The sequence below is a fragment of the Pantherophis guttatus genome, chromosome 4 (assembly GCF_059756535.1).
Source record: "Pantherophis guttatus breed Tessera chromosome 4, ASM5975653v1, whole genome shotgun sequence".
NCBI lineage: Eukaryota > Metazoa > Chordata > Lepidosauria > Squamata > Colubridae > Pantherophis > Pantherophis guttatus.
Window position 1 is genome coordinate 104,103,305 of NC_142066.1, and position 18,573 is coordinate 104,121,877.

The window sequence follows — 18,573 nt, forward strand, 5'->3', positions numbered from 1 at the left end:
TTCTTTCTAGAACCAGTCCGCCTGACTCTGACGTCGGATGCCAGTCTGCTAGGTTGGGGGGCACATTTCTGCAACCTAGTGGTGCAAGGCCATTGGTCTCCATCGAAACAGCGTCACTGCATCAACCTGCTGAAGCTGAGAGCCATTCGACTTGCGCTACAGCACTTCCAGTCGCATCTAGAAGGTCAGCACATCCTGGTCCTCATGGACAATGTCTCAGCCAAGGCCCAGGTGAACAAGGAAGGGGGCACAAGGTCCAGGGCCCTGATGTTGGAGGTGGAGCATCTTTTGTCCTGGGCAGAGCAGCATGTCCTCTCGTTGACGGCAGACCATATCTCCGGAGTCGACAATGTTCTGGCAGATTGGCTCAGCAGGGAGCTGATCGACCCAGCGAAGTGGCAGCTTCATCCCAGACTGTTCCGGGAGGCGACGCTTCGGTTCGGGATGCCGGTGTAGATCTCTTCACCAGTCACTTGAATGCCCAACTCCTTCGTTATGTGACTCTATATCCGTGCCCATCGGCGGAGGCCCACAGCGCGCTCTGGTGCCAGTGGCCCCCGGGGCTCTTGTACGCATTTTCTCCAATCCCACTGATTCCGCGAGTAATCCGGAAACTCTTAGACGAGAGGGCTGAGATCTTATTGGTGGCACCAGAATGGCCTCGTCGCCCATGGTACTCCGATCTGGTGGCACTGTCCGTTGCCCAGCCGTGGGTGATTCCTCCACAGCGACTCTCCTTATGCCAGGGGGCCATAAGCCACCCAGAGCCTCAGTGGCTCAAATTGGCCATCTGGCATTTGAGAGGGTCATTCTGAGAAAGGACCGTCTCTCTGACGCTGTCATTAGCACGATTCAGGCTTCCCGTTGGCCGTCTACGTCACAAATTTATGAAGCTTTTTGGAGGGCCTTCTGCACTTGGTGTTCCAGCAGCCATGTGGACCCTACAATGGCACAGATTTCGGACATTCTGGACTTTCTTCAATCTGACTTGGACAGAGGTTTGTCTCCGTCAACTTTGTGACATCAGACAGCGGCTTTGTGTACAGTGGTTAGATGTCCACCATATTTTTTGTTGGCGCACCATCCACTGATCAGAGGGTTTCTGCATGGGGCTATGAACTTGCATCCTCCCACGGTTCATCGCTACCCGACATGGGGTCTTTCGCTGGTCCTGCAGGCGCTCATGTCCCCTCCGTTCGAGCCTCTGGGTTCCGTCCCACTTAAATTCTTGTCCTACTAGGTGGCCTTCCTTCTAGCGATCAGCTCCGCTAGGAGAATCTCTGAACTTTCTGCTTTATCTATCAGGAAGGACTCTGCATTTTTCATGTGAACACCATTGTCCTCCGTCTGGACCCTGCCTTCCTCCCGAAGGTAAACTCCTGGTTCCATCGGGCCCAGGAGGTCATATTGCCGGATTTTTGTCCCTCCCCGCAACATCGGTGTGAGAAGGACTGGCCTACCCTGGACGTTCGCAGGGCCCTCTATCGTTATCTTCGCCGTACGGTGTCTTTCAGATGAACGGAGGCCCTGCTAGTTTCTTTCCATCCGGCATTCATGAACTTATGAACAGAAAGTGCGGCCTCTCCCGGGCAGGATTCTGCCTCATTCGACGCGCAGTGCTGCAACCACAGCCGCTTGGGCCACGCAGGCATCAGTCTCTGACATTTGCAGGGCCGCCACCTGGTCTTCGGTTACACCCTTCATTAGACACTATAGGATTGACGCCTACGCCTTGGCTGAGGCCTCCTTTGGTCGAAGGGTACTTCAAAGTGTTCATGTCGACCAGGACTCCGGGAGCAGTCAGCCTCCCACCCTGGGGGTTTAAGCTTGGGTATTTCCCAGCTATGGATTGTAGGAGCAGCGCACTGAAAAACAGACGTTGTCTTACCTGAACGTCCCTTTTTTGGGCGCTGCGACTACAATCCATTCCCACCCTGTTTTTGCCTTCTTAGGGCTTCCTGCTCTAGTTTTGTTGACTCTGTTGTGCCTTGTTGCCATTTTTTTCCCGTTGTTACATGATGTTGGTGTAGGTGGTCGCACCTTCGTGAAAGACTGGTGCATTATGGGATCTGTGGGCGTGGCCACAGCACGAAGAAGAAGGTGAAAAAAAATGTCACCCAGTCGAATCAGGAAAATGAGGAAACAACCCAGCTATGGATTGTAGTTGCAGCGCCCAGAAAAGGGACGTTCAGGTAAGACAACATCCGATTTATGACAGTTGATAGAAGTTCATAGATTGAGTTTATAGTTTGAGCTGTAAGCAAACATTGTTTAGAGAGGAAATCTGTCATGTTTTCCCTCTTTAAATTTATTACATCTCCCTCCTGTGCAAGGAAGGCTGCTGCTGAGTTCCAAGAAGCAGAACCATTGTCTGAGAAAGAGGAGGAAAGTTATACATGCTGTTTGCTTTCAAGTTCAGTTTGTAAGTCCCATTCCAATGAGTCACATAAATTTATCTGATAAGATGACTGCAGTTGAGTTACTTACTGGAACAGACTGTCTGTTTGCAGTATAATCTTCCATTTTCTGCTGCTTCAGTGGCTTGGATGAACTCTCTGTTACAAAGTGCTGCCTCTTTCTCCTTTTCCCCATTCTTAAAAATCCGGGCTTATAGTGTTGTTAAAATGTATCTAAAACAAATGGTAGCCACACTATTATGTGCTTTTGTAAAAGTCTGGTATAGATTAAAAATAGATCTTAAATGAGTTAAAAATATAAAATATATATATATATATATATATATTATTAAAAAAATAAAAACCTGATTTACTTTGGAAGAGCTCTTTACAGCTGTTGCTGCCTGTCCTTCATCTTAGCTCCACCCCCATCTTAGCTCATTTTTTATTTTTTGTGCCAATTCTTCTTTCTCTAGTAAATTTACTTCATTTTGCTAGTTCCATTTGATTTTTTAAGATCTTCTTGTTTGGTTCTTTCTGTAATTCTAGTTCTAGTCTCTTACGTTCCTCTATTAATGTCTTTTGATTTTGTCTCTCTTTTTTTTTTTCCTCTGTGTATATTATAGTTAGTCCCTGAATGTATGCCTTGGCAATGTCCCATATATTTTGTAGTAAAGTTTCTTCTTTTCTATTCTCTTTTTTAAAAAAAGTCCATTTCTTTTTCCATACTTTTTTTTTTGTAATTTTTTTTTATTTTTTCAAACATAAACATAAAAAAGATTTTTCCCAGGAATGAAGTCTTGGTCCGGTCACAAATAGGTAGGCTGATTTTACAAGTAAAGACAGATATTTTTAACATAAATTCCAACTTTTTAACTTAAATCTTTCTATTATATCATCATACATCTTAATTTCCTACTAAAACAAAGCTCATTTTTATATTTAATTATAAATTCAATTATAAATCAAAATTCATTATCACTCTTTCTAAATTTTTCTCCATAGTTCCTTTAACATCAACATTAAACACAAAAATGATCTAATCTATTAATCTATATATTTACCTTACAATTTTATCACCACAAATCTTAATTTCCAAATGTGTACAACTCAATTTTTATTTCAATTTATTAATCAAAATTTCTTTCTATTTTTCTCGGTTTCTAGACCCATTTCATCCAATCTTTTAATCTTAAACTTTTACAGAGACCTCTCAAAATTTTCCATTTCATTTTAATTATCGCCCAACATTTTCTTCTTCACCCCTGAATAATAATTATTCTTCAGTGTATTCTCCTCTATACCTCCGATTATTATTTTGCTAATTTCCAGCATAGTTTATTTCAGCTAATTTCAGCATTTTCCTCCATCACTCCACCTATTGTTTGACTGATTTCCAGCAATGCATATTTTGGCTGATTTCCAGCATTCTTCTCCCTTATACCACCTATTATTTGGCTGATTTCCAGCATTACTTATTTTGGCTGAGTTTCCAGCACATTCTCCTCCAAAACTCCAACCATTATTTGGCTGATTTCCAGCATTTTCCATTGTTTTGGCTGATTTCCAGCATGCTTTATTGTGGCTGATTTCCAGCATTCTCCTCCAAATCTCCACCTATTATTGGCTGATTTCCAGCATTACTTATTTTGGCTGAGTTTTCAGCATATTCTCCTCCTTAGCTCCCACTATTAATCTGCTAGTTTATTTTAAGAATTTCTTTTTCAATATGTTTATCTATTAATCCACTATTACTAGCTATACTCTTCCAGGGTGTATTCCCATCTATTTCTTAATACTAATCATTTCCAACATATATTAAATTCATTCTCAGTTGTTACTTCCATCTGTGTACCTTATTGTATCATCTATGATCATTAACAGTTTATCATAATTATCCTCCACCACTTTGTTATCAAATTAAATTATCAAATTAAAACAAAACATGTTACATTCAATTATGCTTTTATGAAAATATCACTTTTATTCAACCAAAATGCTGGAGATGTGATTGCTTAGATGCCACATATTATCATATGTGGTGGACTTGTAAGAAAGTGAAGGCTTTTTGGATAAAAATTTGGTGGGTTATGCAAAATGTTTTGAAGATAAAACTTCAGTTTTCTCCACAACTGTTTTTATTGGGTATAGCTAAGGGTTTTACATTGGGTGAAACAAAGCTGATATTGTATATGGTGACAGCAGCAAGATTATTGATAGGTCAATATTGGAAAAGTGATGCTATGCCCACTATTGAAGAATGGACTTTGAAGATGGCCAGTTTTGTAGAGATGGCGAAGATTTCAGCATATTTAAAAGACCGATCTCAAGAGTCTTATGTATGTGAGTGGAAAAAGTGGATAGATTATGTGCAGAATAAATATCAAACTAGGAAATATCAGATAGCTTTTAGCTGAATGAATGTATTACGTAGGGATAGATCAATTGAGTTTTATGAAGGTATAAATAGCATACAGGGGTGGAGGGGTTTAAGTTTCATAAAATGTATTTTTAATTAGGATTTTATTTTGAGAAAGTCCTGGGGGGAAAAGGGGAGGGTTAGGGAGGGTTTGGGGGTTTTTTTGGGGGGGGGAAACTGGGGAGAAAATGTATTTGTAAAACTTTTCAAATAAAAAAAGAAAGAAAGAAAATATCACTTTTAGTCACCTTACCTTCCAACTTCTATTTTAATTATCTTTTGTTCTTTTTATTTTCTATCTCTATTATACCATAAACACCTCTTATTTTTATTTAAAACTTACTTAAGAATTAAACCATTTAAGCAAGTAAGCATTCAAACATTGCCGTCTGATTTTTATCTATTTTACTTCTTCATTTCCTTATCTGTCCGTTAGTATTTCAATTCAAAGTCAATACTTCCGTGCTTAAAACTCTGCATATCCTGTTTAATTCTGTTGTAAAATCTGATTCCAGTAAAATCCATCAGCTTCTACCCTTCTGTTCCTGCGCCAGGCCTTTCGTTGCTGCGCCAGTTAGTTAAAAGTTTATTAAATCCATTGTATTTCTTCTTTCTTTGTAAAGTCATTGAAAGACAGAGTAGGAATCTCCAAAGTTCAAAAATCCTTAGTTCTTTTCAAAGTAATCCACAATATGTGGCAAGTCAAAGAAGCTCTTTTCAGCAATAAACAAATCCACAGACAGCACTTTCACTTAGTCCCAGCTTCAATCACCATTTTGAAACAATTATATAGCAATCCGTTTAAACTCTTTGTATGGCTTTTAAAAAAGCCTAATCCTTAGTTATTGCTTTTCTCTTTTCCAAAAGTCAAATCCATTTCAGTTTTAACAAGAAGGTTCAAAGTATTCAGCTCTATTTAGTTAATAGTCCTTCCATTCCAATCAATCAGTGTTAAGGTAATTTTCTTAAAGGGTCTTTAACTCCTTTCTTTGTTTTGCAAAATCTTCAAGCCCCACAGATCTTCAGCCGCTAATTAAGGCTGGGGGACTTTTTTGTAAATATCCTTATTCAAATGTTGCTTCTCGTCTAGGTTGGTGTCACTCACCTGGCTCCAAAGCACATCGTCCTTTATTCCTGCACATTGCTTGTCCCGATTTGTCCTGGCTTCATGGCAGCCGCCATGGCTGCCGTCCCCCGCCACTGACTCAGAGGGTTTCCTTTGGCCCCGAGGAACTTGCCCGTTCCTCTTGGCCACCTAAGGGGTCCCTCTCTTTCCCCTGTCCCTTCAGGACAGGATTGGTCTGCAGACCTGTCAGCGGCAGTTTGCCAGCCAAGGTTTTTGCGGGGCTCATCAGAGCGCCGCTATTTCCCTGACTGCATCGCCGGGACGCCAAACCGGAAGTTCCTTCTTTTTCCATACTTTGTATGAATTCCTTGCCTTTTAGAATTGATTGATTCAATATCCATCTCTATTTCCTCTTTTGTCCTTTCCATTTAACTCCAATTGAATTATGATCTGCCCAAGTGTTTGTTTCTATTTCTATTTCTTGCACATTTGACTTTAATTCCGGTGACATCCATATCATATCTTTTCTTGACCAGGACATATATCTGTTTGAATAAAATGAGTATTGATTTCTTGTAGGATTTATTTTTCTCCATACAACTTGAATACCTATTTCTTCCGCTATTTTAAAAAATGTTTTTTGAATCGTTTTTCTAGGTTTTTTTACTTACTTTACTGCTTTTATAGTCCAATTCTGCATCTACAATTTTATTGAAATCTCCTACCATACAAATATTTTCATATTCCAATTCAGTAATTTTCTTACGCAACTTTTCATAAAAATTTTCATTTATGATTTGGTGCATATATTGCTACCAAAAGTATTTGTTTATAATTCATTGTTACCTCCACCATCAATATCCTCTCCTCTTCATCTTCAAAAATTTGTCTTGTTTTTATTGTTTCTTTAATATATAAAACCACACCTCTTTTCTTTTGTTGTGCTAATGAAAAGTATAATTTCCCAATTTTAGGATATTCCAATAATTTATTGTGTTGTTTTTTCACGTGAACCTCTTGAAGACAAATAAAATCTAATTTTAACTTTCCTAATTTGTTAAAAGCCCTTTTCCTTTTCATAGGAGAATTCAGTCCATTTATATTAATCAACAATAGTTTTATTTCATCTTCCATAGTTTTACTTGTAGATAGGTCTTGTTGTGATTGCTCTTATTTCTCTCTGATCTTTTATCTTTGCACCTTCTCGTTCTGCTCTCTCCTTTGATTCTGCTTCATCTTCTTGTTGTTGTACATTTCCTCCTCCTGATGTTTCTTCTTGTTTCTTGTCATCTATCTCTTCTCTCTTTTTTCCTCATGATCCAAATTGCTCATCATAAAATTGCTCTGCATTCTCTATGGTACCCAGTCTATGCCTTTGATCCCTCCAGTTCACCAGGATTCCCTCGGGTATCAACCATCTGAAGTTTACTTCATGTTTAATTAATTGTCTTGTCAGAAATTGTTATTGTTTTCTCGTATCTCTTACTCTTCAAGGACTTGTTTCAGAACTATTATTTCTCTTTCTTTATATTTCAATGGGTTATCTCTTGCTCTTTGAAATATCTCTATTCTTAGTGCCTTCTTGGTAAATCTCACATGTACCTCTCTAGGTAATTTATTTCTTGACACATACCTAAATATTTCATCCATTCCAGCAGACACATCTTGCTTGTCCCCTCCATGGCATTCGCCAACAATTCTGCCATTATCTCTGCAAGGTTTCCCCTATTTCTTCCTCAATGTTCTGGAATCTCAGGAAATACTCAGCTTTATCCATCTCCAACATAATTACTGTATTCTCAAGATTTTTATCTTCCTGTGTAAATCTTACCATCCATCTCTTCCATTTTCTTCTGTTTGTTCTAATTTCTCTTCTGTTTTCTGCATCCTTTGTTCATTTTTCGTTATTGCCTGTTGAATGTTCTCCATTTTGTCATCCATCGTTTCCATTTTATCATCCATCGTTTCCATTTTTTCCTTCATGTCTTCAAAATGTTTTGTGGCTTCTTGAAATGTTTAGAGGATTAATTTCAGCTCTACTTGCATTATGTTTATTGTATTCATTGTTTCTTGCTGCAATATGCTATCCAAAGATTTTTGGCTTGCTGGACTAGATGCAGCTGCTGATGCTGCTGAGGGCGCAGATGTATTTTTTCTTCCTACTTTACTTAAATTTGAAGTGCTAGTCATTTCAAATGTTCTTCAAGACCTTTAAAAAATAGTCAGCAATAACACAACAATCTTCTAGTATTTTCTCAATCCCTCACCAATTTAACCAATATTTTTACAAATCAAATCACCATCAAAGTCTCCAAACAAATTTGCTATTATTGTAACCCAGATGAGAGGAAAGTCGTATAAAAAATAAAGGTCCTTGTCTTCAGGTTCTTCAAACCCTAATCCTTTCTTCCTAATTGATTTAGTAAGTTTAATAAATTTGTTATCCACTTAGGCCCACCAAACCCCAAAGTTCAACCACTCAAATTCGCATATCACCCACAAAAAAGGGGGGGGAAAGTTCTTTGCTGATTCCCACCTTCTATTTACTTCATCTGTTTAATTTACTTCAAAGAGCTACACTGTTTAAAATGTTAGTGTTTCACTCTCTGTCTCTGCTGTCTGATGTAAACAATTTGCTAAAGCAGGTGTTATTGTGGCTAACAAGCTTATCTTTAATAGCCATGGTCATATTTCCAAAGTACTTACATTACTTAAACTTCTCTGCAGTTTTCTCCAGTAGGTGTCACTGTTGCTCTATTTCTCTCCTTTCTCTTTTGTTATCTTAAATTGTTAATCTGCTTCAAAGCTTTTTAAAAGTCCCAGGGGTCCAAATTTCAATTTTCACAGAGTATCAACTTGGTCTATTTTGTTTTTAAATCCCCAGTCCGACTTTCTAATGGCCGTCTTTTTCTTCCCGCTGGATTGAAAGCTTCTCTGCATCAAAGGAGTATGCGGTCTCCTTGTGATCCAGAGTGTCCTCTCTGTCTTCATCGCCCCTCCAGGGCAATTTGGGTTCCTCAGAACCTCCTGGCAGATCAAATTCAGCGTGATTCCACGGAGCCCCCTGGAGATGCATCATATCGCCATGATGTCAATCCGCCTCCCTGACTTTTATGTTTCTATGAAGAATTACAAAGAAGGCTCTGAAGTGAGAACATTCACTTCAAGTTGGTTGAAGCAATATGAGGGGAAAGTATTACAGATAGTCCTCAACTTACAACAGTTCGTTTAGTGACTATTCAAAGTTACAATGGCACTGAAAAGCGTGATTGTTTTTCATACTTACAACTGTTGTGGCGTCCCCATAGTTACGTGATCAAAATTCAGGCGCTTGGCAACTGGCTCATACTTTATTTATTTATTTATTAGTTCGATTTATATGCCGCCCTTCTCTGGAGACTCAGGGCGGTTTACAATGTGTTAAGCAATAGCTTTCATACTTTTGTATATTTATACAAAGTCAGCTTATTGCCCCCACAATCTGGGTCCTCATTTTACCTACCTTGGAAGGATGGAAGGCTGAGTCAACCTTGAGCCTGGTGAGATTTGAACTCGCAGTAATTGCAGGCAGCTGGTGCTACTTAACAGCACTTTAGTCTGCTGCACCACCAAGGCTCTTACGACTATTGCAGTCTCCTTGGGTCATGTGAATCCCGTTTTGCGACTTTCTAACCAACAAAGTCAATGGGGAATCCAGATTTATTTAACATGTTACTAACTTAACAAATGCAGTGATTCTGTTAACAATTGTGGCAAGAAAAGTCATAAAATGGGCAAATTCACTTAACAAACAGTTCACTTAGCAACATAAATTTTGGGCTCAGTTGTTGTCGTAACTCAAGGACTACTTTTACTCATTGTTTTAAATTAGCTTTTGATTTTATTTGAGGGCAGAGGACATTAGTATTGAATGTTTAAAGATAATGTGTTTCTTGATTAATTTCTTTCTTTAATTCCTGGTGTCCACTAAGTAGTGATAAATCACCCAAACTCTGAAGGAGTGAGGAAGAAAAGGCCATCCATTGCACTTGAAGTGCCACTTCTCCAAAGTGGGAGTGTGTCCCTGATGTTGCTTCTTTTAGCAGTTATTATCCTAAAAAGTCATTGAAAATAAATTAGTTCTCAGTAATCTTAATTATAGTTAGATTTGTGACAGTAATCTAGCAACATGTGTCAGAAATTCTTTTGTAGAGCTGTATGGTAAAATATAGGAAAGTCGTTGTATGCTGTATCTGGCAATTGCAAATATTGTGAAACTCACATTCAATAAATTATTGTAATCCAGAACATTTTTTCAGCTAAGATTTTTTTTCATATACAGGTAGTCCTCAATCTATGACTGTACTGGTCATCCATTATGGCAGCTGTCATCCACTTGACCAAACCAACATTTGTTATGGAGGTTGTTAAGCAAATGCTCCAGACATTAAGTGAACCAGTTTATTAATGGCTAGTTTGCCAAAAAGAAAAAAAAAAGTAAATGCTGGTTATAGGCAAAAATGTCGTAAAATCTGGTCACCTTCTGCAGGACCCTGCAAACAACCCTAAATGCAAGCTGGTTGCTGAGTGTCCAGCATACAGTCCAGTAATTGGGGGGAGGTGGTGGGAGGTGGAGAAGAGACGCCCTTCTGAACTTCATAACGGGGTTGTAAGTAAATAACCTGGGAGGAGGGAACTTCAAACAATTGATAAGCAATAAGTCGTAACTCAAGGTCTAGCAATAGCACTTAGTCTTATATACTGCTTCATAGTGCTTTACAGCACTCTAAACAATTTACAAAGTAATATATTGTCTCCAACAATCTGGGTCCTCATTTTACCAGTCTTGGAAGGATGGAAGGCTGAGTCAACCTTGAGTCGGTCAAGATCGAAACTCCTAGCAATGAGCAGAGTCAGCCTGCAATAATGCATTGTAACCACTGCAACACCACAGGTATTGTTGTCTAATTATTGAACTTGCTGCATTAATTTCCCAGTTTTTAGTAATGCAGTGTCCATTTGTAAAGATGTCTAAAGTACAAATTTCTGTACTTTGTTGGGAAAATGTCCAGTTTGAGGAAACCATTAATACATATTTCATTTCTTCAGGGCTCTGGAAACTAACAAATACAATCACATCACTGCTACCTACTTTTTACTAGCAGAGCGCATTTTAAGAGAGAAACAAGAAAAAGAAATACAAACCAGATCAGCAAGTCCAAGCAATATAAAAGCGCAATTTAGGTAAGATTTAAGATTCTACTTACTGTTTTTGTTTTAATTTTATTTTATTTTATTTTATTTTATTATTTTATTTTATTTTATTTTGTTTATTTTATTATATTTATTTTATTTTATTTTATTTTTTTATTTTATTTTTTATTTATTATTATTATATATATATATATATATATGTTTTCTCAGGTTTTCGCGGGTGTTTGTATGTAGGTCTTTGGTTATTCGGGTCTTCTCCCACGTAAAATTGGAAGTGTCTTGGCGACGTTTCGACGAAGTCTCATTCGTCATCTTCAGGCTGGTGTTCTCGGCTTCGTGCTTCCAGGAGCAATGTGAGATCGCAGCTGTCTCTTCCTTTTAACTGCTAGTGGGGGTGTGAGCTGATTGGGTGGGAACTTGGCTGTGTTCTGATTGGGTGGAGGTGTGTTCTGATTGGTTAGGGGCTTGGCTGTGCTCTGATTGGATGGGGGGTTGGTTGTGCTCTGATTGGATGGGGGTGTGTTCTGTTTGGGTGGGGGCTTGGTTGTGCTCAGCTTAGTCTGAATTGCAGGGGGATTTGAGCTGGTGAGCTGCGTTGTTGTTGTTTGGCTTCGTGTTTGTGGCCGTGCGAGCTCTTCATGGTGGGTGTCAGTCTGCTTCATGTATTGATTGGAGGGGTTTAAAGTGGCTAATGATGCAGCTGCGGTCTGGCTTCTGGTCCTTGGTCGTGGCTCATTATCAGTGTGGGTTTGAGTCTGCTTTCTGCGTGGATGTGTGGTGGTGACATCCTGTGTGGCTCTTGTGAGTGTGGGTCTGGTGTCATTCGTCGTGTTAGGGACTCATTTGTCAATAAGGGCGGGTTTCCAAATGGCTGGTAGGCGGGAGGTATCGTCTCGTTTGTTCATGCTGTGTGGGCGTTTTTCTATCTCAATGGCTTCTCTGATTATTCTGTTGTTAAAGTGTTCAGTTTTGGCGATAGTTCTGGTCTTTTTAAAGTCAATATCATGTCCTGTGGCTTTAAGGTGTTGGACCAGGGAAGAAGTTGGTTCCTCTTTTCTGACTGAGTTCTTGTGTTCTTCTATGCGTGCACTTATTCGTCTGTTGGTTTGTCCGATGTATGTAGTGGGGCAGGCGGTGCATGGGATTTCATATACTCCTTGATTTTCTAACTCAATTTTGTCTTTGGGGTTCCTTAGGATGGTGGATATTTTTCGGTTTGTGCAGAATGCTGTCTTGATGTTATGTTTGTGGAGGATTTTGCTTATTCTGTCTGTGGTGCCTTTTATGTATGGGAGGAGGGCTTTGCCGTTTTCTTGTTCTCTGTCTTGGATTTTAGTGGGGGTTTCTTTTTGGATTAGGTTGGTGATCTTATTTCTTTGGAATCCATTGGATGTTAGTACGTTAGTGAGAGTGTGTAGTTCGGTTTTTCGGTGTTGTTCGTCAGCTAAGCGTTTTGTTCTGGAAATGAGTGTCTTGGCTACAGAGTTGATCTGGGCAGGGTGGTGGTGTGAGAGTGCGTGCAGATAGCAGTTTGTGTGTGTTTTCTTCTGGTAGATAGTGTGTCCTAGGGAGCCATTGGATTTGAAAATATCCACCATCTTAAGGAACCCCAAAGACAAAATTGAGTTAGAAAATCAAGGAGTATATGAAATCCCATGCACCGCCTGCCCCACTACATACATCGGACAAACCAACAGACGAATAAGTGCACGCATAGAAGAACACAAGAACTCAGTCAGAAAAGAGGAATCAACTTCTTCCCTGGTCCAACACCTTAAAGCCACAGGACATGATATTGACTTTAAAAAGACCAGAACTATCGCCAAAACTGAACACTTTAACAACAGAATAATCAGAGAAGCCATCGAGATAGAAAAACGCCCACACAGCATGAACAAACGAGACGATACCTCCCGCCTACCAGCCATTTGGAAACCCGCCCTTATTGACAAACAAGTCCCTAACACGATGAATGACACCAGACCCACACTCACGAGAGCCACACAGGATGTCACCACCACACATCCACGCAGAAAGCAGACTCAAACCCACACTGATAATGAGCCACGACCAAGGACCAGAAGCCAGACCGCAGCTGCATCATTAGCCACTTTAAACCCCTCCAATCCATACATGAAGCAGACTGACACCCACCATGAAGAGCTCGCACGGCCACAAACACGAAGCCAAACAACAACAACGCAGCTCACCAGCTCAAATCCCCCTGCAACTCAGACTAAGATGAGCACAACCAAGCCCCCACCCAAACAGAACACACCCCCAGCCAATCAGAGCACAACCAACCCCCCATCCAATCAGAGCACAGCCAAGCCCCTAACCAATCAGAACACACCTCCACCCAATCAGAACACAGCCAAGTTCCCACCCAATCAGCTCACACCCCCACTAGCAGTTAAAAGGAAGAGACAGCTGCGATCTCACATTGCTCCTGGAAGCACGAAGCCGAGAACACCAGCCTGAAGATGACGAATGAGACTTTGTCGAAACGTCGCCAAGACACTTCCAATTTTACGTGGGAGAAGACCCGAATAACCAAAGACGTACATATATATATATATATATATATATATATATATACCCTCATACAGCAAAATACATTTATTTCTCATAGTAAATATGATATGTAAGATTTAAGATTTTACCTATTGTATATATGTGTGTATATTTTATTATATATATATATATATATGTATGTATGTATGTATATATACACGCGCACACACACACACACACACACACACACACACACACACACACACATATATATATATATATATATATATATATATATATATATGCACACCATGTTTCCCCGAAAATAAGAATCTGTCATATATTTTTTTGAACCCTGAAATAAGCGCTTGGCCTTATTGCCATGCGCTCAAAAGCCCGATTGGGCTTATTATCAGAGGATGTCTTATTTTGGGGGAAACAGGGTGTGTACACACACACACACACACACACACACACACACGAATCTTAAATTCCTCATTCAGCAATAATACATTTATATATCCTCATTCAGCAATAATGCATTTCTTTCTCATAGTAAATAGAATGATGTGTAGATTTTTAGACAAAGGTCTCCCTTTCAGTCCTTACCTGAATGAATTGCAGGTTGGGAGATATATGAATTTCAAGGCTAAACTCAAATTTAATGATAGAGGCCTTAAATCTAAGATGTGTGCATAATAATAAGAGTGTATTCTCTAATATTTAAAAAAAAAAACCTATTATGGTATTAATTTTGAGATACAGAAAGAGAAATCAATTAAAAATGATAATCTTATTGCAGCCTTTTGTAAATGAAAAAGCAGGAGATAGAAAAATAAATAAACTCTCTAAGAATATCGAACTAATTTAAATGTAGAAATCGAATAAGGAACCTGAAGATATAATTAGGAGAGTCTCTTCAGGAAGACTATTTAAAATCACTATAGTAGAGGCTAAAATAAATTATATACCGTGTTTCTCCAAAAAGACGACCCACCTTGAAAAGAAACCCTATCATGTTTTTGAGCGCATGTGATCAAATTAAGCCCCACCTATAAAATTAGCCTTAATTAAGACCTCGCCTACCCCAGGGTGCAGGGGGTGGAGCGAGGTACACAGGTAAAAAATAAGCTAGGGTAGGGATGGGGAGGTGGAGCTACCCTACTTACCAGGCCTTGCACACCCCGACACCTGCCTCGTCTTCTTCTGCGGCCGTTTGACACCACTCGCATGCATCACCCTGGCCTCCATTTTGCCTTTAGATGCCTAACGGCATCTGTTATCTGTAACCGATAACAGAGCTCCAGACTTATTATCAGCTGCAGAGGGCTTTCCGGAAGGCATCTGCAGCCGATAACAGAGCTCCGGATCAGTCCGGAGCTCTATTATTGGCTGCAGATGCCTTCTGGCAGGCATCTGAAGGCAAAACGGCGGCCAGGGTAATGGGTGTGTGTGGCAGCAAGTGGCCGCAGAAGAAGTGGGTCAGCAGCAGGCTCCTGTTGGGCAGAGCAAACAGTGCCGTCACCGCAAGGTGAGTCAATAATTAGAACCCTCCAAAAAGAAGGCCTAGCCGTTTTTTCGGGGGTCAAAAGAAAATTAAGACCCGGCCTTCTTTTTGGAGAAACATGGTATAGAAAGAGCCCAAACAAGTTCAGAAAAATGGCACTGTATTTAAACAGGTCCACCATGAAGTAAGAAATCTTATTTTAGTAAATGAAAAAAAAGTATAGCAAGTTAGATACTACTTGTTTTATTTGATTAAATCCAATACATGATATTAGCAGCAGTATATATTTTCAAAGTAGCAACTGGATGATTGGTTTAACTGGAGTTGAAATAAAGGTGGGAGAAGGATAACATTTCCCATACTTACATTTTCTTACAGTGTCACTATTCTTGTTTTTGTTTTTGTTTTTTAAAAAGGTTTAGTGGTTTTGGATAGGATGATTTTTTTACAGGGAAAATTAGGAAGGGGGAGGTGCCCAGCCTGAGAATAGGATTAAAGCTTAAAGTTGTGAATATTTTAAAAGTGAAAATCTGCATGCAGATTTGGAAATATGTTAACTGAGTAGGACTGAACTTCTGAAATATATGCATAAGACTGGTTGAATGGATTCCCTAAAAACTCAAATTTAAAATTAACACAAGGCAATCAAACATGAGTAGGACAGAGGAGGTAAACATTTTTTAAAATTTTCATATCTGAAATTTGGGCTAGAAATCTACTAATCATAAAAATTAATTGATATATGAAGTCTCATTCTCAATCTAATCCAAATTCCTCATTGATGAAAACAATATTCAGAGGGCACTGTGGGTTATCCATTGGTTCCATGAAAACCAATACAATTATTTTTCTTTCACCTATTTGTTTTCACATGGTCTTCACTACTTTTACTTTGAGAAAGTGCACAGTTGGCTCTCTGAGTCTATTTTTTTCTCTTTTATTTGAATGCCTCCAAGCTGGGATATCAGTCACCTGCCCCACTTACATATGGGAAGGTTCCAGCAGTTCTTTTGAGAGCCACAGACATTGGGATGGGATTCAGTGTTGGCTAGATTATAAAATATTGTTCTGGAGGTACCACAATATCTGTTGGACTTGCCTCTTCCATTATTACTATGGCACTTTTGAAGTCCTAATAAGTTGCACTACATATCAGTACATTAGTATCACTTTAGTTACTTAAAAAACAACTAATTAAATAACGAATGCCATTAAGAGAAAAAAATGGATCGGCTTCCTGTCTGGCTTCCGTCGCCGCCAGACGGTCCTCTGAGACCGCCAGCCCTGTTGCCTGTAAAGAGCCGCCTTTACATCTGAAAGGTGGCTCGAAAAACTCCATTTCCTGTAGGAAATGTGAGACAGAGCAGGCGAGGGCAGGTAGAGCCCTCTGCAAAGTCCCCAGGTTGTGGCTCCCTATTTCCGCTCGCCGCTGCTCCAGGCTTCGGGAGAACTCTGCCTTTTTGCAGAGCCAGGCGCTGGGACCGGACTAATCAATGAAACTAACAGATCATCTGAATAAGCAGGATGAAATTCGGATCGGGGATCCTAAACTGCAAGTATTCTAACCCCAAGACTGATTTTAAAGTTAAAGAAGAGTGAAAGGAGGAAAAAGGAGAGTTTAAAATGGTGACTGACTGAGGCTTGAGAAAAGCTGAAAGTGAAAGTCCTTCCGTTTGAATAGCTTATAACATTACAAAGTTACAAAGTATCTAGCAAAAGTGCTGGTTAGAAGTGAGAGGAAAAATTCTTATTTCATGTTTCTTCCTTCTTAGAGACTTGTTATTGATATTGTTTGGAGAGAAGTCTTTTTCTTTAAAAGGAAAAAGAAAAAAAAATCATTTGTGTGGCAGGATGGCGCTAAAACTGACAAAGCCAGATAACCAAGCCATGGGGGGGGGGGGGCTCTCCCATTTATAAATCACATGAACAAGTTGAGAGTTTGCAGATGCAGAAGAATGGCCTCATAGACCTAAAGAAATTTTTACTGGAGGAGATGGCAAGACATGATAAGACTGTGAATCTGAATCTTGAAAATTTTAGACAGGAAATTAAAGAGTTGATTCAACAAAAATATGATATTCTGAAGCAACATATGAAAAGTTTTATAGAAATAATTCTGAAGATGGATGAAATTATAAAGTCAAAAATAGACACTAAGGAAGTTGATGATAAGATTTATAATTTGGATAATAAAATACAAAGAATTGAAAATGATTTAATAAGGATTCAAGAAAAAAGCTCAGAAGTAGAGTTTAAAAAAATAAAGGAAGCTGACTATAAGACTTACAATGTGGATAATATTAAACAAAGGATTGAAAATGAAACCACAATAATGCAATTCAGACTCATGGAATTTGCTGTTAGAATTAGGGGAATACAGGAAGATAAAAGACAAGATTTGAGAAAGATGTCTGCTGAAATTCTGGCTGGGATTTTAAAGGTTAGCCCTGAAGATGTATCCTGCAAGATTGATAAGGCCTACAGAGTTAATTCTTGGGTGGCAAAGCAAAAGCAGTTGCCTAGAGATGTGGTGATTTACTTTACTGATAAAGAAATAAATGATATTGTGCAAAAGTCTTTCAACTCCACTCTTGAAATGCATGGAAGGAAGATCTGGATATTTAAAGAACTACCGCCTAAGATGTTAAAAGATAGAAAAGATTTTGGATTTTTGGTGACTGAACTAAAGAAACAAAACATCCCATTCAGGTGGGATGTCCCAGTTGGTATAATATTGAGATATCAAGGAGAACGATATCAATTAAATACTGTTGAAAAAGCGGAAGAATTTTATTATAAGGTTTTCAAAATGGGTTTAACATCTCCACGTATAATACACGAGGGGAATAAAGAAAGGCAAAATCAACAAGAGATTGTAATTCAGGCTAAGCAGATGGAGGTGGAGGTAACGGAAAAACAACAAGTTACAGAGGCTTTTGTGGATGAGCCGCTTCTGGATTCTCCTTTGGAGGCTATAGTTGGATTACCTATAAATACAAGAGAGGCGGCTTCGGATTCTAATGTGATGACTTATCAAGCTACAGACCAGCATGGAAACCAAACAGTTGATATACAACTCATAGAAAGGAAACCAGGATGGAGATCTAAGCCACAAAAAGTTAAGAAAAGAAAAAGCAGGTCCTACAAAAATAAAAACTTTTAGACCAAACAACAGTGTAATGCCAGTTACTCAAGAGACGATTGAATATTTAGAAATTTAGTTGAGGCAAAGTATTAGTTCATATTATCCTGAGGAGAGTGACAGATCTCTGTAGTGCTGTACTCTTGGGATGTGAAGATGGCCATAAATTGAGTGGATTGGAATTTTCTACTTTGGATTCTTTGACAAATGGATTACGTTTATGCTGAGCTATAAGGCAAGAGAACTATGGGATTGGGGCATGCAGAAGATCTGGCTGTTACCCCAACATGGAAGTTGGAATTAATAATCTAGATGGATGACATTATAGACGACACT

General features: G+C 39.2%; 1 protein-coding gene across 2 annotated transcripts in view; it reads left to right on the top strand.

Annotated features, from left to right (window-relative positions):
• Window positions 1–18,573, top strand: part of SNRK (SNF related kinase) — a 64,359-nt gene that overhangs the window by 43,282 nt on the left and 2,504 nt on the right. For both annotated transcript variants that reach the window (XM_034404021.2, XM_087894230.1), the window contains one exon: window positions 10,970–11,104. In XM_034404021.2, coding sequence (XP_034259912.1) covers window positions 10,970–11,104 — 135 coding nt within the window. The remainder of the gene's footprint in view (window positions 1–10,969; window positions 11,105–18,573) is intronic.